The sequence below is a fragment of the Carassius gibelio genome, chromosome B20 (genome assembly GCF_023724105.1).
Source record: "Carassius gibelio isolate Cgi1373 ecotype wild population from Czech Republic chromosome B20, carGib1.2-hapl.c, whole genome shotgun sequence".
NCBI classification, from domain to species: Eukaryota; Metazoa; Chordata; class Actinopteri; order Cypriniformes; family Cyprinidae; genus Carassius; species Carassius gibelio.
In genome coordinates, this window is record NC_068415.1 from 14512066 (window position 1) to 14534233 (window position 22168).

Below are 22168 nucleotides of genomic sequence, written 5' to 3' on the forward strand. Positions count from 1 at the left end.
AAAAAAAAAAAAAAAAAGACGTTTATTTCTCAGTACAAAGATATACATATCCGGACATGCAAACAAACAGTAATGCTTGCAAATTATTTAACGACTTTCTGTACACTTTCAAGCCATATTTTGCCAGCAACTAAAACAAAGAGGTCATTTAATACAACCCACTGGAGGTGCAGCTGAATACATCATGCATAAAGCATGTGCACAGCATTTATAAATGCTCTTATAGTGACGGGTCACCAAGAATGAAAATTCTATCATCATTTACTCACACTTTTAATTTTGCGCAGTTCCAAACCTGTATGATTTTTTCTTTACAATGAAAGTCAATGGGGTCCTTGTGATTCATTTAATAAACAAAAAAAACATAAGGGGGAGTAAATGATAACAGAATATTAATTTTGGGTGAACTATCATGTTAAAACCCCCGATAAGCACTTCATCTGCATAGAAATAATGCTTTAAGATTTACCAGTAAGAAATCTTGAAAGCTAAGGCTAAATAATTTGAGCATGTTATGTAAACGATGTGTAAAAAGTAGAAAAAGAGGTCTAGAAAATTTGAGAAGTCTGGATTTTTTTAGACAAGACGTTTAGACTGATCTGTTTTCTGAGGTAGACAGCTGGTTAGAACCTGCTGCCTGTTGTGTGCGAGCACCTGATATTGGGCAGATAATTGACCTCTGACCCCTTAAACTAGACCTCCCTGGCCAGTCTAGAGCTTTAAAAAGCAGTTTTCATGGCTTCAGCTGTTGTGAATAGAGCACAAGCAGCATTTCACATACAGTCTGTCATCAGCTAGGAGGACACACATGTACATCTCTGTTGGAGACTTCTTGTCACCTGCTAACACTCAGCTATGCTTTGGTTAAATATTATTATCCACAGCACATTTATATGCACAAAATTTACAAAGTAGTGCTTCAGTGACTTGGGATATGGAAGTAGAACTACAGTCAACCGTGGACTCTAAACTGCCCATGCTTGAGTGGACCATTTCCCTTTTTACCCCCACTCTTTGAAACCCCCCTTCCTCGACATGCACCTCCTCAGCCTGTCAGAGTGCATCATGGGAACACTTCAGCCTGCCAGCAGATTGTCCAAGGCTGCCAACAGCATGGATGAATAACTTCTATTCATCATTATCTAAGAGAGAGCGAGAGAGGGGCAGAAGAGAGAAACAGAAGAACTGTTAGGGGAATAATAATTAACTCACTTACGAGACAGAGATCTGAAGAAAACTTCCAGGCTATATTCCTGATGTCAGAGGTCACATTAAAGTCCATAATCAGGACTTAGCCTTGAACACACAGTGTAAATGCCAGAAATACCCTCACCCAATCAATCAGAGGCTGAAACATACACAAGCAGACACATGTATGCACCTTAACCCACATGGTGTGACCTGACCCAAATATGCTGGAACTGCTCCGAGACTTAAGCAGCATATCTTGTGCCGAAAACATCTGCTACAAGACAAGGAACTACTTGTCAGAAAAGCTAATGCATTTCACTCTAACCAAGTCTGTTTGGCCTAGTGAATGAACTGTACACATTTAATGGTAAGTTCACCAAAAAATGAAAAAATTATCTCATTAAGGTCCGTTGTTCGGTTGCTGTCTTTGCAGGGTCAGAAAGCTCTCGGATTTCATCAAAAATGTCTTAATTTGTGAAGATGAACGATGGTCTTATGGCGTTGGAATGACAATTGGGTGAGGCGCTGTTTACACTACTGGGTTTTCCTTTTAAAACAGCATTTTAAAAATGAAAACAATCCTCATCTACACTGGCGTTTTCACTGCATTTCAGAAACAATGTCCGTCCAGACTACACAACAGAAAACGCATGTCACATGACCATTCATGCAAGTCAAACCATAGATATATATAAGCAGATGCCCTATTATTTAGATGGCAGATGGGTCTACGTTAGAGCCCTGCACAGCCCTCTAATATAGGCCCTAGCCCGGCCGTGTCTGACAGCTCATCAGATTTCTTGGACCGAGTCTGACCCAAGCCCGTCTTTTTTCCCCACCTTCTCCCAAAACAGCTTATACTAAAGCTTAAATAGTTCAGTTTTGTATGTAATTTCATTATTTTATTTTATGTCATTTATTTATTTTATTAATTTAATTTAGAAAGACATTTGGGGCATTTATTTGTTCGTTAAGTTTTTATTTATTTATATTTTTAAGTAATGACCAAGCGGCAGAGTTGATCATAGCCGATGTTTGATAAATTTAGCCTTCTCAAATCATCACTTGCCTAGAATAAAGTCTATATAAAACAGTTCAAGCTCATCAGAATTTTATTTTAAATGTTTAACCTATACAAATGTATGCTATTAGATGCATATCTAATAGTTTGTGCGGAGAACTACAGAGTGCTTTACTGGACATGGAGGAGTTATTTTTGCTCATAAGAGTACACAACACTCTGAATTGTAAAGGGTCTACTTTTATTTGTGTGCACACACAATATTATCAAATCTTTGTGCTTTTATAAAATAAAGGATAAATAGTCCTACAATTTTGCAATTTTCTGCAATTTTGGCCAGAAGCACTTCACAATGATGGACTAAAATCGCAGTAAATACTTGCCTCACAGACTTGCTAAATATATCTATAGAAAGCTTTAAATAATGTTACTACATTACTACTTTAAAACTAACTAATACAAATAAAAAACAAAAAAGTTTTACGTATTTAAATTTTTTTAAATATGCCTTTCTCTCTATAATGAGGAGATGGCAGGTCAGGATCGTCATCTTCACGACACAGACTCAGAAAACACAAATGTATTAATTAATAATCCAAATATCTCCTTACCATTTTCCAGACACATTCATAGTAATTATTTTTGCTGGGGCTTTGCAGCATGCTTTAGCCTATTGCTAAATTTAGCCTACATTGCGTGTGTTTTTTGCACTGCACATGACCAACTGACTCACTGTTTGTAGAACTTTTAGTAACTCCCTACGGTCCAACTTCTCCCTGATGCTCTGCATGTTCAACGGTCACCTGTATGCTAATGCGTGCATAATATGCATTGCGTAGGCTGTTGCATATGCGAAGCCTATTATAACTTATAAAATAATCAATATAACAATATTTCATACAGTAGCCTATGTGTGCTCTGCATGTTTATGGGCATAATAAAAGATTAGCTAAATGAGCCAGAGTCTAACCCGAATGGACTTGGCATCTCCATTAGCTGTCATCAGTCTGCCATTGTTTCACCGCTGGAGCAGATGTAAAAAAGAATGACTCCTAAGCGATTGAGGTGTTTTGCTGTTGGATGTAATAATGAACATAGCAGTCACATTAACTCTCGACATATGAACCACTGAAGACGCAGTGTATTACGGCTGTTTTTGAAGGGAATGAAGTTTCAATGATTAATACAGCTAATGTTTACAGTCTCTCAGGGAAAGACTTACCATGTACAATTGTGCATTTATGTATGTGTGTGAATACACATTCACACATATACATAAACACAGACTATGTCTAAATAACATCTCCATGTATGTGTGTCTTCAGGGCTTTCTTTAAAGTGCTTGATTCACACTGCACTGAATGACATAATTGCTCTCTTTTACACCCATTCATGTTATATTGCTCTATTTCTGAAAAGATCTGACTAAATGAACTGGTAAGAAGAACATCAGATGAAATGGTGCATGACTGGATCAGTGAGTGAGAATGTGTGTGTAAATACTTTACCTTCCTGGTAAGCTCCATCTGCCATCACCAAATGGAGGATTTTAGGATACAAGTGTTGGTGCTTGGTTCCCAAAATGCTTTGCACCATGCTGGAGCCCATCGCAATGTTCTCATCTTCATCCTCATGAATAGCCTAAATAAACAAACAAAACTCATACAAATTACAATCTGGATATGCTGGATAAAGTCAAGTAAACCAATTAAAAGTCCATGCCAGGTGCAACCACCTTCTAAAAGGGATAATTTACCCAAAGATAAAAGATTATTTCATTATTTACTAATCTTATGTTGTTACAAACCTACAAGACTGACTTTCTTCGATGTAACAAAAAAAAAAAAAAAAAAAGATACTAATCAAAGGGTTTTGAAGCTTTTTGGTCACAAACAACATTACCCAAAATAACTTCTGTGTTCCACAGTAGAGAGTCAGGTTTGGAACAAAATGAGGTTGAGTAAATAATAAAATAACTTATTTTCGGGTGAACTATTCCTTTAAGTTAGCTACTGTGAAGTCATTATCGCTACAGGGATTCTTAACCGAGGGGTTTTTTTCTTTGTAAAAGAGCAGCAAAAATAACAGCAAATCACAGCAGTTTACTGCACTTCCAGTGTGACAAACTATATAAAAAGCATCATAAGGCAGCACATTTAACATTCTTAAAGGTTAAGGATAACATCTGTATCCAATTCCCAGAATGAACCCGACAGTTAAAACCAAAACTTGGTTTTTAAAAATTGGTGAGTGTCCTCATCTAAGAAGTACATAGCTGCATTGTTATTGGTGGTGTTTGACCACTAAAGACCTCTTAGTTGTGCAGTATTTCGGCAATGTATTTAACCGGGCACAAAACCACTAAATCTCACTGGAGACATGGTGAGAGTTGACATTTAATGCAAAACCGAGGAACTCAAACCTTGATCTTGTTGTAGGCTAAAATGAAGTTCTCAAAGCCCATGGCCTGCTCTAGATGGAAACGCAGCTCCTCAAGACGACTGAAGATACTGTCCTGTTGCTCTAGGTCTTCCTCGTCCTCTTTCTCACTGTCATCTGCATGCATACACATGCGCAGAAATAAAGATATACTACAATCTATCAAAGTTCACACAGTGGGAGTGTATTGCTGTGGAATATTGTCAATACTACGCTGACCTAGGTCAGTACTGAAAGTGTTATTTGCCAATGTCATTCCCCACTGTAGTCATACAAAGCCAATCAATCATCAAATTCAATTAGGCCAGAACAATATCTTTAGCTCAATAAACACAGTACTTGTTTTCATTTTTAGAGAGCTTAGCAACAGCTGAGCATGATGTTTGTTTGTTGCATTTAGGTTATAGTTCCATTGAGCTGTGCTTGTTGATGGACTCAGTAATTGTTTAGTTGTTTTTGTGGAGGATGGTGTCAACATTTTTGTTCGCAGTTGAGGTTAGCTGTTCTTTCTATGAACATGCTTAGCTATTGTGCTGCATTTAAAGTGTTTGTTAGATGTGTTGTAGTTTGCTGTTGCACTATGTTAGCGCAAGTGGCTTGTATTTGTGCCCTGTTTAGCAGATGTGGTTAGCTGTAGCACAGTTTAAGTGCATATAGTAAGCGACTATGCTGTGTGTTAGCAGTCGTCTAGCTGCCATCCTTTGTTAATGAATGTGATGTGTTCACTGATTAAATTAGCTGTTGTACCAGGTTAGCGCATGTGGTTAGATGTCGTGCTGGGTTAGCAGATGGTGTTAACTGTTGCACTGTGTTAACGATTACGGTTAGCTGTTATGGTGTGTTAGCAGATGTGGCTATCTGCTGAGCTGTGCTAACGGATGTGGTTAGCTGCTGAGCTATGCTAGCAGTTGTTATGGCAGATATGTTTAGCTTGGCGCTGTCTTCACAGATGTGGCTAGCTCCTGAGCTATGCTAATGAATGTAGTTAGATTTTCGGTTGTGCTAGTGGATTTGGTCAGCTTTTTAAACTGTGCTAACAGATGTGGTTCGATGTTGTGCTAGCAGCTGTAATGGCAGGTATGTTTAGCTTTGCGCTGTGTTAGCGCTTATGGATAGCTGTTGTGCTGTGTTCACGGATGTATTTGTGGATTTTAAGGTTAGCTGTTGTGTTATGATGTGTCCATGGACATGTTTGTGGATTTTGTAAGCTATAATGCTGCATTTGTGTATGCAGATAGCAGTTGTTCTGTCCTGTTTTTGGGCATGTGTTCAGCTTTTGTTCTCGGTGGATATGGTTAGTATTTGCAGCTGTTTATGGATGCATTACCAGACTGCCACTCCTCATTGAGCTGGCCTTCACTACTGTTCTGCTCTTCATCCTCCTCAACCTCCATTCCATTAGTAACTGGCCCTCCTGGCTCTTCTTCACCATGGCTAACATCATCATCTTCCTCAGCCATTCCATTAAAACACTCCTCCTCTGGACTGCATTTGTCAACACCACCACTAGCCAACCCATTAAGACCAGCTGCCTCTTCATCAGCTGGACTACTGTTGGATCCACCGCCATCGTCGTCCTCTTCGTCATCATCTTCATCATCACTGTGCTGCTCCTGAAGAAGCCTCTCCATAGATGCTCTGAGCTCCCTCAAATCATCGTCCTCATAAACACTGAGAGAGATACAGTCATAAGTGAATATATATGTGTGTGTGTGTGTGAGAGAGAGAGAGAGAGGGAGAAAGAGCAGGTACATATGGATGTGAGTTTTGTGTCTTACTCCTCAGTTTCAGAGTGCTCATCCACTTTATCCTCCAGATCTTCAATCTCCAGGCTGCTGTCAGGAGCGACTGCAACTTCAGGTTCTGCAGCATCACTGAATAATTTACTGAGGTCTGGTAAGGAGCACGTCCTCAGCATCTGATGGAACACACATACGGATTATCAAACATTATTGATAAGAAATATTCATGTTCTTTTGAAGCGAACTCTATACTCGAATGCTCCAAATGCAAAAGTCCCTTCTCAATTTTCTTAGATTATTTATGAAAAATAAGCTACAAAGATGTCTTAAAATGTAAGCATGGTTGTGAGGTCACAGCCATGAGCATATAAATGGCTTTTAAAATCCATTTGTTATCTAGAGGTTCAGGAAGTCCGCAAACGTTGTGTTGTTGGGTAGCACCTGTGTCTCTGCATAGACAGAAGGGTCCTAATGTTAGAAACAACCATTTGAAGTTTATTTTTAACAACATCCCTGATAGTTTCAGTCTGACTTTCACAGTTTGTGCAGCACATTTCTTTGTGGATTGTTTTGTGAACCTGTCACAATGTAATGCAGGCTGTGCAAAGAGGTTGTCATTGAAGGATGAAGCAGAGCCAACCATATTGCACCTAACAGCAAACTTAAAGCAATGTTTTTCAGTTCATCTCACAAGTAAAGAGAGTGTTTACATGGAAGTCTTAGAGGCACAGTAGCAAAAAGCATCCCATTTTAAAGTGCAAAAAGAAGTGCATAATGATTTCCAAACATAAAGTCTCATCCCAAACTTGCAACATTGCTTTAACCAATGCTTTTAGTCTGGTCAGGATTTTCAAACAGAGCCATGTTTTGATACTGCCACACAGCTAGTGTTAACACTTCTAAAAATAATGATTTAACTGAATTAGCATCAGATTCTTCCAATTCGTACATTGTTGATTGAATGGAGGCAGATCTAAATGAATGCTTGCAGTTAATTGTAAGAAATAGAAGAGGTCATTATAGAACATAGACAGGTTGAATTTCCATTTCATGCTGACTTAAACACTAGTAATTCAGTTTACATATTGTTGATTTTGCATATTAAACTAGAAGAGGAGAAAATATTTTAACATCAGAAAAAAAGAAGTAATTTTATTATACATTTTTAGTTCTAAGGCTCTGGGAGAGGTGAGAATTTTCATAAAAAGTAGGTTAAAACTATTTTTGGTGCAAGAAACCTTGACATTATCATTGAACTATAAAAGTATAGAAAATGGCTCTTTAATCAATATGAACTGAAAAAAAAAAACAAATACAAGCACAATCTCTAAGCTGCATTTCATATTCAATCTGAATCGTGTGCAGGAACAAAACCACTTAGCTATTTAACACCCAGCAGGGACTTAAAATTGTCTCCACAGAGCAGAGGAGGGTTTTAATATCGGCGCAGTCATCCATCTCCACCACAGCCGTCGGTACAGAGACGCACTGTGTTCTCGCACTTGCACAGTGGGGAGGAGTGCTAAACTAGCTTGTGCTGAGAAAGACGACATTTAGTGTGTGTGTGATCTAACTGTCCAGTTGTCCAGAGGGTTGGGTGCAAGCAAGCCAAAAGGCCAAATGTGTGGACGTGTTTGCAAAATTGTGGGCGTGAATGTTAATGTGCTTTTGTGAGGGCAAAGAAAAGTATTTGTGTGCGTGTCTGTGGGGTGGGCGAAAAGGTATACAGGCCAGTGCAAAGTCCTTTGGTTTACTGGCACATCAAGGATGTGGAAGAATCTCATTAATAACGGTCCACTCAGGAGCTCAAACACACACACATACACATTCAGCAGTCCATCCAGCACAGTAATGGCCCGAGGCATATCCTCACTCATACATATGCCTATCCTCGTATGCACACAGCATTATGTGTGCACAAACACAGTCAGTCTGTGGAAAACAAATCACCCCAAACAAAAAATTCAATGAGACGTACAAATCTGAGCTCCTCTATCATTCTTTGCTAAGTGCAACACATTACTGAAGGCGGTCATCTGTTTCTCTTGTTATAGTGCCATCTCTTTCTCCCTCATAGTTTTTCTCTTGCTCTTTTTAGTGATCTCTTCCTCTCTTGACTTGAAGTGTAATTAGTGTGATAAATGGCAGCAGTGGGGTCCTCCATTACTATGTCTTAATCTAAAGATATAAGCTGTTACAGAGCAAACACACGTACCTGGATTTCTTCACAGTGTTGTTTTTTTTATCATTATCAGCATGGATTTGCACAGCTTGTCAGTTAACAACGGCTCTGTGTAGTAAACAGCTGCTCTATGTGAAATTATCGGCCGATATTTAAAAAACAAAGAACTAATACAAAATAGGAACATTAGATGAAAAACTTGGATCAACAAATGTTAGGGGGAAAAACACTGAAGAAATACTGCTTTGTCAATTAACTGAAATAATTTAAGTATGAAATAAGTAAAAAAAAAAAAAAAAAAAAAAACTAAATGCACATCAAATTACTAAAACTTAACAAAAATTAATGAAATCTCTAAATTTAAAAACAAAAGTAAGTATTTATAAATAATATATTAGTATATAAATAATACTTCAATAACACTAGTTCTTCTTATGGTAGAACTACGCATTTTTAAATATCATTACAGGCCTTTGTAGTTTATCTTCTATTATTTCTGATGTTACACCAAGCTGTGCGATTTATATGGCTAATTATTGTGGCACTTTTTTTTTTTTTTAAGTAAAGTCACATTCATGAACCACCACTACCCACCCACAATGCTCCATTCTCCAGGCTAAGGTCTCAGGGCTCCAGACAAAAAAAAAAAAAATGAAGTAAGGAGCCATTGGCTACTTTAAAAAAAAATTAGGCACCAAATTTTTATTTTATAATAATAATAATATATAATATAATTATGTCTCAACTTTTCTTGACTGTATCAGCATTTCTATCCATCTTGTAGATGATCTAGGAATGGTGTGTAGTAGGGTTGGGTATCAATTGGGTTTTATTTGATACCGGTACCATTTCGATACTTTTAAAACAGTACTGGGCCGTTGTTAACTGAGAAGATGCGCAAATAAACGCTGAAAATTGCGCAGCTTCTCAGTTAACATCGGCTCTGTGTAGTAACAGCTGCTCTATGTAAAATCACTCACCTGATGGAATTTACCGCTGAGTAGAGAACTGGCTTTACTGATGAGATGCGCATTAATGATCGGCGCACCCCTAATATCGTGGTCATATATCACCCCCCCCCCCAAACCTCACCCCCTCCATACCTGAAATATACAGTCACAAAAGGCAATTTTCGACTGCATGGTACAGCACGGTACGGCTCAGTACGGTTCACTTTTGGGTGGTATTCGACTGGGTACAGTACCTGGTACTTTTTTAGTACCACCTCGGTTGAGGTTCCAAGTGAACCTCACCGTTACCAAAATGTGACATGTAAACTATGCTGATCACAGATTGGCCGGAGAGAATTGTCACTACCTGTGTCACTGAACTTGCGTCACAAACACAAAAGAACCACTTGATTTAAATCAGCACAGCCAGTGAAGGAGCGAACAACTGACTTGAATGAGTGCACCTTTTTTAAAAACCCAAAAATGGCTGTTTCGTTGTCTGCTGAGGAAGTACAGATGTTCCTCTCATTGAAAGCAGAGGAGCGGATCCAGCGAGAGCTTGATGGGGCGACGGAGAATTTAAAAGTTTTTCTTAAGTCGCGGCAGTAGCAACAATAACGTTATGTGAATAATTCCGCTCATTCTAAAGTGGCAATAAACTGCAGTGGAAACGCAAACATGCCATGGTAATGAACAAAGAGGAGTTTCTCCGCATCTGGAGAGCTCAGCACTGTGAATCATTTCAGAAAGTTAACAACTTTAACACTGGTATTAAAGACTTTTTTAAATAAGTTGAGCTCAAAACTCACTCTTAGTCAGCAGCGAGTGTTTGAAATAACTCGATCCGATGTGGATTACAATCATTAAACAAGGCAGAAATATTTAGAAGCGATGTAAAAGACTATGGACGCTAAACATTAACGTTACCATAGTAAACGGTAAATGCTTGGAGAAATCAGACGTCAGCTTCTTATTCTCGATCACAATTGTGTATTTATTTAGTAACATTTTATCTGTCATCTTGTCTGAGAATTTAGCTCCATGTAGCATAGCCTATCATCAAAATATAATAGCATAATGATTTTTATTCGGGAGCTTTTATAAAAATAGAGAGACTGCATTGCGAATCATTTCAGAATGCAAACATCTATAACACAAGCAATAAACACTTTTTTTTTTATTATTTTTTTTTTTTTATAAGTTGAGCTCGAAACTCACTTTCAGTCAGCAGGAGTCTTTGCATTAACTTGATCTGATGTGAATTATAATCACCATTCAAGGCAGAAATATTTATAAACGATGCAAAAGACTGTGCATGCTGAACATTAACATTACCATAGTAAACATGGTAAATATGACCGCCTGAAGAAATCAGACACCAGCTTCTTATTCTCTATCACAATTGTTTATTTATTTAGTAACTTATATTATCTGTCATAAGTCTCGTCTCGAGAGTTTAGCTCCACGGAGCCTATCATAAAAATATAATATTGTTTTATGTTCTGGAGCTTTTATAAAAATAGAGATATTATAATTCATTCTAAATGTGACGTATAGGCCACTGTGGCTACAAAAAAAACTGACTCGACTGAATAAGCAGGCTATTTTCATAAGCGTTACAAAAATAAATAAAATATAAACACATTTATTTCTGTGTGATTAATTTTGAGTCCTGATAAATTAATTCATTATGATCAATGTATCACATATTCTATAGTAAAACATCGATGCTTTTGAATTTAAATATTTAAAGCATGCAAACAAACGGCCACTTTTATCATGTTCGTTTTGTGATCACACATGTTCACATCGCACAGTGACTTATTTCTTAGTTTTATGATAACTTCTCTTTGTTGCTGAAATGATGGGGTTTCGTGACTTTGTTCTGAGAGGCGTGTAAAGGGCGTGTTTTAGTGATGCGCAGAGGTGCTTCAGGCCCTGACTGTGGAAACGCTGCACTATTCTGGCCTCGGTGCTACTGGCCTGAGGCTATTAGCCCGGTCCGGCCCGTTTTAAGCCCTGGCTCGCACTGGTCCGCACCTGCGGCTATGGACCATGGCAGTATCACCACTGAGTGTAGTTTGGGCTCCTCTACCTACTCAATGCATTCTATAAATGTTGTCATATGTCTTTCACACATATAACATATGTTCTATGTCTTTCTAACACCAACTTTAACTCAACTCCTCGTCTTCCTAGCCCGAAACCTGGGAATACTATTTTCTATATTGTTCATGAAGTTTATTTTGTCTTCAAAGCCCATTTCTTAAAGCGGTCTTTGAAGATCAACCAAATCTGGCCCTTAATATTTGAGCATGCTACACCACTCCTTGTCCTGGCAGATTATTTCTAGACTGGACTGTAATGCTTTTAGCTGGCCTTCCAGAATGTGCAATCAAAACCCTCCAAATGATCCAGAATGCAGCGGCACGTCTGGTCTTCAATGAACCCAAGAGAGCGGACATTATGCCCCTTTTTGTTTCACTCCACTGGCTGCTAGTTGCTGCCCTCATCAAGTTCAAGGCACAGAAGAATCACTGGATCTGCACCCTTGTAACTACACTCCCTTTTGTAAATGTACATTACCTCTAGAAATCTGTGCTTCTGTTAACTCTTTCACACAGTGTCTCATCTACATTTTTTGTATTAGTTAAGGCTAGAACACACCAAGATAGGAATACACAATTACACAATTACACAAAGATTTAAATTTGATATTTGTCTCAGTTTGACCCTAGTTGTAAATTTTGGGCAGTACAAGTTGACAGATTTCACAAAATAAAATAAAAATCATATTATGTTTGATGGGCGTAGACTTTGATTATTATTACAAATTTTTTTTTTGCTGTGATTCTATCCGGTTTAGAGGATATTAAACATGTTTGATATTTGAACTGATATTACAACACATATTGTTTAGTGTTTCTTAGCAACAAGGTCCAGGTTTCTGTGTAGGTGTTCGATTCTCAGATGTTTACTGTATGATCAGCAATTACAACGTTAGCAAGTGTGTGTATGATACCTAGAGCTTTTCAGCTGTTCAGATTCTAAAAGTCATGTAGTCTGTTCCTTTAGTATTAGGAGATCTGGCCAGAGATTAGTGTTATTGATTTACAGTCTGAACTAACATACTAGAGAAAGCAAATATAGACTCACACTTGGTACACTGAAGTTTTAGTACTCACCTTTGGGTTGTTTGTGTCAAAGAGGCCAGTAGAGAGGCCAATAAGAAGTGCGTCGCCATGCCTTTGGGAACGCAGTGGAGAGACAGAGCGGGAACGTGATGCGACAGAGGAAGAGTCTTCCAGTGAGGACTGAGCAGACAGGATGGCCAATGCTACTGCTCGTTTGTGAGCAGGACTACTGCTTAGCTTCACAAACAAAGACTCATCTACCGAAAAAAGAATAAGCCAATAAAAACTTCATTTGTTTTTGACAGTGAAGCTTCTGAGGATTAACTTTGTTAGAAAGTTAATGAATTTTAAAGGGGATACTGGAGTGCTTTGATACGGTGCATAATGAGACATGCTTGTGTGAGAGGGAGATAAGGTGTCTTTAAATTGCATTTGAGACTACCTGCAGGTTCAGGGTGTTTTTCTTCTCTTTGCATCATCTCTGTGCACTCTGCTTGTATTACTCTGCCATCTGCTGGCCTAAAATCAAAAACAATGATTAAAGGGATAGTTAATTGAGATACAGAAGTTATGTCATTGTGTCCACTATTGTGAGATTTGGGTGTGTGTGTTTTTTTTTGGAAGATATCAATATTTCAACATGAATTAAATTGATTAAAAAAAAAAATACAGTAAAGAAATTTATAATGTTACAAAAGATATAAAATAAAATGCTGTTCTTTTAAACTTTCTATTAAAAAATCATGAAAAAATAAATAAAAAAAATACCGTAATTCCTCAAATAAAAGCCGGGGACTTTATTTACCTGAACTCCAGAAGGTAACAGGCTTTTATTTTAAGCAGGCTTTTATTATAGGCAGGCCTTTATTTCTAATTACATCTGTTTGATAAGTAGTTGTTATAAATAACCCGTTTTATATTAAAAGCGATAGCGTTCCAGTGGACAGAGATCATAACATTAGCACAGAATCACTTCAGAATCAAATCACCAAAAGAATCAGTTCGGTTCAGACGCACTGAATCACGCATGCGCAGTTATCATCAGCTCCTCGGCTCTCGAATCGGACACGTCTAACAGAAAAGAAAACCGATGCAACCGGTTCTTGACTCGAGAATGAGAAACGCTCCAGCAGTGGGCGTGTACGTTCGTTATCTGGCTCTGCTGCACAAATTTTCCCCCGGCCTTTATTTGTCCATGTTGACCACGCCCCCAGCCACTATAAGAGACCCGGCGTGTATATATATAATTATTTTCTGTAAAACATTTTAACACTGATATTAGTAAGAAATGGTAATTGCTCCTAAATATTTACATTGAAAAATAATATATATATATATATATATATATATATATATATATATATATATATATATATATATATATATATATATATATATATATATATTAGGGGTGTAACGGTTCACAAAATTCACGGTTCGGTTCGATACGATTCACTGGTGTCTCGGTTCGGTTCGGTACGGTTCGGTACGTTTTAGATACAGCAAAAAGAAAAAATTGGCAGATACATTTCCTTGATTTAAAAAAAATATATTTATTAAAACTAACAAAGTATGTTTTTTTTACATTGAACAATGATGGAGCTATTCTTTACCCATCTTCTATGGTGTTTTCTTAGTAGCATACTGTATAAAACAAAAACAGCTCCTTATAAAAAAAAATTTAAAATTTTATATTATTGTTGTAGTAGTTATGAACAAATACAAAGATGTAACTTTTTATATGGAACTCTATAACTCTTTATATTGAGTGTGTTTTTTACTCAATTGGTTCTCTATAGGGCTTTTGTTTTTTGGCACAAAGCAGGAATTACGGTCTGGCTGAAATTAGCTCGTGAAGGAATATTGTAACGGGGCTCAATTACATTAAGCATATTCTTAAAACCTGCGTTTTCCACTACAGAGCGCGCTCGCTCACTACGCGCGGCGCTGGACCCTGGGCTCAGCGTTGCCCTTCAGATACAACGCGATTTGGGCTGCACTATGCCAAGAGCAAAGTAGGTGTAGTTTTCAAAACTGCCCGTGCATACGTTCTATTTATAACAGTTGTTCTATCTAATAACGTGCAGGCCTGTTAATTGTATCGCACTGCTCAGGAAATTCCGATACAGTACAGTACTAGTCCATTTTGATTTCCGTGCTTGCTCGGATGCCCCGATCGATTGGTAAAGTGCACCCAAACACCAGACCTGTTGGTTATTGGAGGATCTTATATTTCTGGTCTGTTAAACGCATTGGCCATTTTGCAACGAGCCTTCAGCGCGTACTGAGTGAGCGAGCGCCTGACTGAGTAGCCTATATAACATATGGTGTTTTTTTTTCTTCGGGGGTGTCAGGGGCGTTGCCTGTTACGTCGTTTGGGTTATTGAGCTACCTTGTTGAACGCATATCATTATATTTCACAATTTTTTATTTATTTTGCAAATATAATTAATTAGTCCAACGAACCGTTCGGTACATAATGCGTACCGCGTACCGAACCGAAAGCCTCGTACCGAACGGTTCAATACGAATACGCGTATCGTTACACCCCTAATATATATATATATATATATATATATATATATATATATATATATATATATATATATATATATATATATATATATATATATATATATATATATATATATATATATATATATATATTAAAAATATTTAAATAAATTTCTACCAACCACAAACTTTTGAACCGCAGTGAATGTTCTAAACCTGTGTGCTGTTACTCTTTCTTTAGAACACAAAATGAAGTAAGTCAACGGTTACATTATTCTTCATTCAACAGCTGTTCTGCAACAGTGACTACGTCTGAGCGATTAATCAAAATAGAATCGCAATCGTAATTTGAGACGTTACAATTTGCTAAATCACAAAGCCTGCAATGTGGATGCAATATGACTCTGTTCCTGAGCAAATGCATGACTGCCAGCCTTGAGTGACAGTCTAACCAACCAACTGAGTGAAATTTTTTTTTTAATGCTTACGGAGACACTGCAGTGTCATTTGTCCACGCTTGCATTACATCTGCTGGGGGTGGCTTTGAGGTTTGCTGAGAGGCTTCATCTAGAACTACTGACTCCATATCATCCACCACTGGAAGAACAGAAAATATATATATATTTTTTTTTTTTACAAAGAGTAACAAGTGCAAAAGGTCTCACTACCTATGATCTGAATTTCCACACATTTCAGTCTTGATTAATAAAGTACTGAATTCATTTTCAGTGTAACGCTATTCTCACCCTCTGTCTCACTTTCTCCACATGGAGTCTTTTGAATCTCTTCTGTTGTTTGTAGGATTAGTTCCTGACTTTTAACCTCTGCTGTGATTGGCACCGTCTCCTGACATGTCACTTCTTGTTTGGCAAGGCCAATGGCAGGCTGGCATGGCTGAGGAAGAGGCACTTCTTTGGCTTCATGAGTGACATCTAAAGGCTCTTCAATCAGATTAAGGCTTTCTGGGGAAAAGAAACACAAATGAAAAAGTCAGGATTAACAGGATGCTATTGTCAGTAAGACTGAACACATCACACAGATGAAAAACATTCTGATCAAGACTCACCTGTCAGTGTGTGGTCACAGGTGCTGGCGGGATCTAGTTTCTGGGTAAAGGGCTGGAGCTCTGCCTCTTCCAACACCTTCAAAACCTCTGAGTCTGGACTCCGCCCCCAAGCCTTCCTTAGCCCCTCCTCCATGCAAATGACTTCACCGGCTGTTTTTTCTGAAAAAAAAAATATATATATATGTTTTTACTGCATATAAATAAGCCACCCATTTTATTATATATAATGGAAACAAGTTAACAACATGACTTTGCTCTCCAGGCACAGAATACTAGAGGATCTAGCAAATAACCTCATGCCTTGTTTGTTATTAATCCAGTTGCTATAGAGCGGCTGGAATCCCAGTGCATGGAACACAACACATCATCCATGGTTACAAAACAAAACAAAACACTCTCTAATACATCATCTATTCACTCTGGAAGTAATAAGGAGCATGCATATAATTAATGGACTACTTTTATTCTTTATCAAGCCTACTGGCAAAAACAAAAGGTCAGATCATTCAAATGTGCACCTCAAGCCTGCTGCAGCCATCAGTTTCTCACTGTAGCTCACCTTAATGTTGCCTTCATAACTGAACGCACTTTCAATATGTGAATGATGCTGATATAAGGAGAGCTGATGGTGTGCGCTTTTAACTGCTGCAATATTTAAATTCTTGTTGGCACAATCACTTCTCATTAGAGTTTTTTTAAATGTGCTACAAGAAACCTGGTCACCTGTCAGGTTGGTATCTGTGATTCTATACAGCCTGTGCCGCAGAGCACATTTTCTTAGTAGGCTAAGATGATAGCCTCCACCATTTGTTTTTCCACAAATATTCTTTGTTTTATCAAACACAAACTATCAATTGAATATATATAAAAATCTCAGGATACGGATGTTTACCTGTTAGCTGACCTGCTGTTGTAAAGCTAGTTTCTTCCAGAGTCTGCTGAGCCACAGACAGAAGAGGGGCACCCTCAGTCTGCCACTTCTTCCTGTCTCCTCCAGAGGGGGCATTCGTCTCTGGAGACGCCACCTGAGACACTGAGATAGGACAAGTGAGGGGAAACAAAGAGAATGTGTGTAGTGCGTATGTGAAGCAAATATCTAAAAGATATGAAATTGAGCTCTTATTACTGACCTAATACAATTTCACGTTATAAATACAGTTTTATCATAAAATGTATTAAATGACACAATAAAGCCTTAATTAACAGAGTAAAAGATTTTAAATGTAAGGATGAAAAAAAAACAGGAATTGTGATATATGCTCAAAATGCTAAGGTTTAAATAATTAAATGTGATCACTGCACAAGTAAAAAAAAAAAATAATAATAATATATATACACACACACACTACTAATCCCTACACTCACTTGCACCTATATATATATATATATATATATATATATATATATATATATATATATATATATATATATATATATATATATATAGGTGCATTTGCACAGGTCTTAAAAAGTCTCAGGTTTGACTTCAGTGACTAAATACATTTTTTATAGGATATCTAGTGTTTTTACAGCAATATTAATTGTTTTGTTTATACCTGCCAGAGTTCCACAGGTCTCATCAAGAGTTTGTTCGGCTACAGACAATATGGGTGGAGCTACAGCTTCCCATTTCCTCCTATCACCAGCTGCAGGAGATCTTTCTTCTGTGATGGAAGGCTGGATCTGCTGAGGAGTTGGGCATGGTGCAATGCTGCAAGGTGTGGCATCTTTCACTGCTTCTTCCTCAGTGGTCTGGATCTTCTGATTAAGTCTGTGAAGAATCTCCTTCTTGTCACTCTAAAAAAATAAATAATAGATACATATATATCATTAGAGTCAAAGTGACATATTACACAAAAAAACGCTCTCTCATATTAATGGTATTTCACACATCCAAATATATATTTCCCACCTGTACACCTGATGTTTCTGCTTTAAGGGAGTCCTCTTTCATAGGAGAACTCTGTCCTGATGAAATCTACCAAAAAAGAAAATACATAAGCTTGGATGGCCATTTAAGCAAATACTGCAAAGGTGATTTAATCAGTGTGATGGGTGACTAACCGCGCCCACATCCTTCAGAGCAGCAGTCATGGAGATAACTGGAGAGGTGGGTCTAGAGGAGGGTGTGGCTTTGGAAGCCTCTTCCTGAGGGGTGGAGTCAGATGGCTGAGTGGCAGGGGCTGCAGGAGGTGGAGCTCCGCCCACAGCTCCAACAGCAACCTTCACCCCTCGTGCAACAAGCTGCTTTGTCCCAAAAGAGAAGACAAAACAAAAAGCACAATAAAATACATAAGAGATAGATGAGGAGAAATGAGGAAAAGTGGAGAAGTTTGGGAAAGATAGATGACATACATGATCCTCCCATGCTTTCTTCTCTCTCTCATATGCTTCTCTTCTCTTCTTTTCCAGCTGTTCTTTAATTACAGCAGCACGAGCCTTTGACTGGGCCTTACATAAAAACACATTTTTGATAACCTGTCTGGTTGCTTTTGCATTCTGATACCAAGACATTTTTACTTGTATACATTTAAGACCTTTTAAGAATAATCTAAAAATCCTGAAAAAAAAAAAAAAAAATGCATCATGGTTTACACAAAAATATTAAGCAACAACTGATTTTAACATTAATTATAATAAGAAACCAAATCAACAAATCAGAATGTATTCTGATGTATCATGTGACACTGAAGACTAAAGTAATGGCTGCTGTAAATTCAGCTTTTCCATTACAAAAATTTGAAAAGATATTAAAACAGTTAATTAAAATTGCAGTAATATTTCACAATATTAACGTTTTTGTATTTTTGATCAAAACTAATGTAGCCTTGGTGAGCATCAGAAACTCATATACAAATATTTGAATGGTAGTGTATACAATTCCATTTTTCAATTCAAATTTTAATGCTGATAATTTATTTAAAAAAATTAAAATTAAAAATGCAAAACCTTTAACGCCTCGATCTTCTTCCTCCTGAGTACTGCCTCTTCACATGACTCCTGACTGTCTGAGCCGTCACTGTCATACTGAGATAGATAGATAGATGGTCCAAATATAACAAATTAATAATTAAATCCATTTAAAAATATATTTAATTATGTGTAACAGCACTGAAACTGAGCTGAATAAATAATAGTAAGCATTAAAATATGATACAATAATAAATCTACAGTTGAAAAATGTCAAAATCGTGGGTGCACATACCTTCTCTCCTCTGAGACGAGCTTTGATCTGCTGGCGTTCATTAAAGTTCTGTAGTCGGATCTGTCGCAATCTCGCCAAGTATTCCTGAGAAAAACACAGTTCATATATCATCTCTCTTTGTTCTCTTCCCATTGTCTCTTTCTGACAAACATAAGAACGGGGCAAAACACTTATTGTATATTGGACATGAAATATAATTGGTGAAATATACTGGAAAAGAAAAACAGCTTTAAACTTTTACACTGTATTGTGGGAACCGCAAACTTAAAGTTACAGCGGAGTCAAAGCCATTAATTGAAGACCATAAAAAGCAGCAGTTAGTCTTCAGCTGGGATCCTGCAGATATGCTGAAAACTTCAAAAACAAAACAAAAAGGGAGGGGGTGTTGAAGCAGAATAACATTCACACACACAAAACATGATTAAAGCATTGGGGATTTAGCCAGAAAGTGGTATTGGATGAAATGAAATAATTAACAAAAACATTTTCAGTGCATTTCACAGCCACATTCAACAAACAAACACTGTGCAGGTACTGGACATCAGATGGCACTGGTGAGCAGATGCAGCAACATCAGGTGAACATTTACAACTTAAAATAAGGAACCGAACAATGAAGAGTTTAAGTGACTTGATGGATTGAGGAGTGTTGTTTGGTCCCAGACAGGACTCCTACCTCCTCCTCTTTGTTGACTTGGGGTCTCCTGCATCGGGAGGAGTTTGTCCAGCTTGCAAAGATGGCGGCCAGGTTTTGCCGGGCCCCCTATTCACCCATTGGTTTAATCCGATATTACAAAAGCCACATAATTAAATGTATTATCAATTCCATCACTGACTTCAACACCTTATTTCTATGAATCAGTTAACTGAATGAAGACAGATCTGAATGTGAGCTTGTGGTCGATTGTAAGAAAGGGGCAGGGTTTAAGCGGAGTAAATAATTGGAGATGTCCAGCATACGTCACCAGAGAGAAGTCTATCATTTTACCAGAAAATCAAGTTACGGCATTTTAATTAACATTTGCATGGATTAATAGTTCACAATAAGATGAATGTAGGGTGTTTTTGCATACCATGTTGACCTTAAAACCTAGAGTGAAAATAATTTCCAGTGTAAATGTACTTTGTCAGAAAAAGAGTGTACTTGAACCAGAACATTCATTTAACCACAAGAGGCCAAGGTAAAAAACCCGTACCAGCTGTCCTTCCGCACGGACTTTATTCAGCATGGCTTCTCTTTTCCGCTGTAGAAACTCTTCCACTTGTTTACCCCTCTCTGCCACCATCTGACCTCGAAACCTAGAAACCGAGAGATAAAGAAAAAAAAAGTGCTCTCAGCTCTGCTTTAGACTGAATAACTGACAAACATTACTAATGAAAACACATAGCCACCTGACCTGTGGGCATAGTCGTTCTTTGAAATCTGCTCGTTTTGGAGACTTGCTTTACGTGGTTCTTTCCTGACGACATCCTTAAGAGGGATGCAGGCATGACCATTCAGCGACCCTGAGTCTATAGCAGTGCTTTAATGATAATAACATATGCACATTATATAAATAATTTTACAAAAAAAAAAAAACAACTGGAATACAAAAACCCTTGGCACAGTTTGTTTCTCATTCACCTGGCATTGTCCCCTGAAGACTTGGCTCCTTCCCCAGCGCCATCTTTAGGTGGAGGTTTGGATGGTTTTTCAGCTGCTGTGTGGACATGGTCATATGGTGCTCTGCTTGGAGCTAAAGCAGGAGCATGGGTGGGGCCAGGCACAGGGGATGGGCCTATTCCAGGGGAATATGGAGCTCCAATGCCACCACCTCCACCTCCATAAAACTGCAAAAATATGCACTGAATGAGAAACCTTGACAATATTAGCAGCCTTTATTGACTAGTCTGTAAGAGACAAGGAAGACTATTGTACCTTTCGCTCAGGACTGCTGCCTCCACTGGAACTGAGCACGTGTCTCCAGCCCTGCTCCCGAGCCCGGTTTATCCGATTCAGCTAAAATAACAAGGTTTAAGTTAAAGTTTTAATATAAACAAATGAAACCAACATCAATTTACTGTAAATAACCATTTCTGATCAGTTCACCTTTTCCCTCTCAAATCTCTTCATCTGAGCAGCCTTCAGTAACAACATCTACAGAGAGAGTAACACAATTACTATGGGCCACTAACTTAATCAAGAGGCTTTTCAAATGTCTTTCTACCCAAGAGACACATTACAAATAACATCCATCCATCTAATGAAACTAGAACAGCCAACATCTGCTGAACTTGATGTGAACTCATTCAGTCACCAACACTACAGACACAAAACAAAACAGAACTTGCAATTTAGTATGTATGCAAGTATATAAGTGTCTTATGCTATTCTAACATGCCGATTTGTTTCTAAAGAAATATTTGTGCTGCATTTTCTCAGGTTATGATTTTTTGATGAATAAAAAAGTACAAAACAACGATTTGAAATAATAATATGCATCACTGTAAAAGTAGATTCAGGATAGTAAATAAATAAAAAAACATGTGATGTGATGTCATTACAAGATGCCATCAATAGCTCACCTGTTCTCTTTGCTTTCTTTCCCTCTCCATCATCTCCACCCGTTTCTTCCTCACTCCTTCCTGAAACAGAACATGACCATGATGCTCTAGACATGAAGCAAACAGTATAACAATTCTAATTATTTGTTTGCAATCGTGATGACACAGAAACGTTTTTGAA

At 37.8% G+C, this 22168-nt stretch overlaps 1 protein-coding gene across 10 annotated transcripts in view; it reads right to left on the reverse strand.

Annotated features, from left to right (window-relative positions):
• nek1 (NIMA-related kinase 1) overlaps positions 1-22168 on the reverse strand; it is a 28588-nt gene continuing 6420 nt past the window's right edge. For 4 of the 10 annotated variants that reach the window (XM_052586776.1, XM_052586778.1, XM_052586775.1 and 1 more), the window contains exons 13-36: positions 22009-22068; positions 21533-21580; positions 21362-21442; positions 21068-21273; positions 20841-20966; positions 20640-20742; positions 20120-20206; positions 19445-19528; positions 19189-19266; positions 18595-18690; positions 18304-18486; positions 18152-18217; positions 17796-18036; positions 17132-17272; positions 16240-16398; positions 15920-16135; positions 15662-15770; positions 13102-13178; positions 12711-12919; positions 6430-6569; positions 5979-6322; positions 4635-4768; positions 3721-3853; positions 1-1142 (exon numbers count right to left, since the gene is read on the reverse strand). In XM_052586776.1, the coding sequence (XP_052442736.1) occupies positions 1129-1142; positions 3721-3853; positions 4635-4768; positions 5979-6322; positions 6430-6569; positions 12711-12919; positions 13102-13178; positions 15662-15770; positions 15920-16135; positions 16240-16398; positions 17132-17272; positions 17796-18036; positions 18152-18217; positions 18304-18486; positions 18595-18690; positions 19189-19266; positions 19445-19528; positions 20120-20206; positions 20640-20742; positions 20841-20966; positions 21068-21273; positions 21362-21442; positions 21533-21580; positions 22009-22068 (3135 nt within the window). In that variant the 3' untranslated portion in view covers positions 1-1128. The remainder of the gene's footprint in view (positions 1143-3720; positions 3854-4634; positions 4769-5978; positions 6323-6429; positions 6570-12710; positions 12920-13101; positions 13179-15661; positions 15771-15919; positions 16136-16239; positions 16399-17131; positions 17273-17795; positions 18037-18151; positions 18218-18303; positions 18487-18594; positions 18691-19188; positions 19267-19444; positions 19529-20119; positions 20207-20639; positions 20743-20840; positions 20967-21067; positions 21274-21361; positions 21443-21532; positions 21581-22008; positions 22069-22168) is intronic. The other 6 variants (XM_052586784.1, XM_052586783.1, XM_052586780.1 and 3 more) reach the window with 5 other exon arrangements.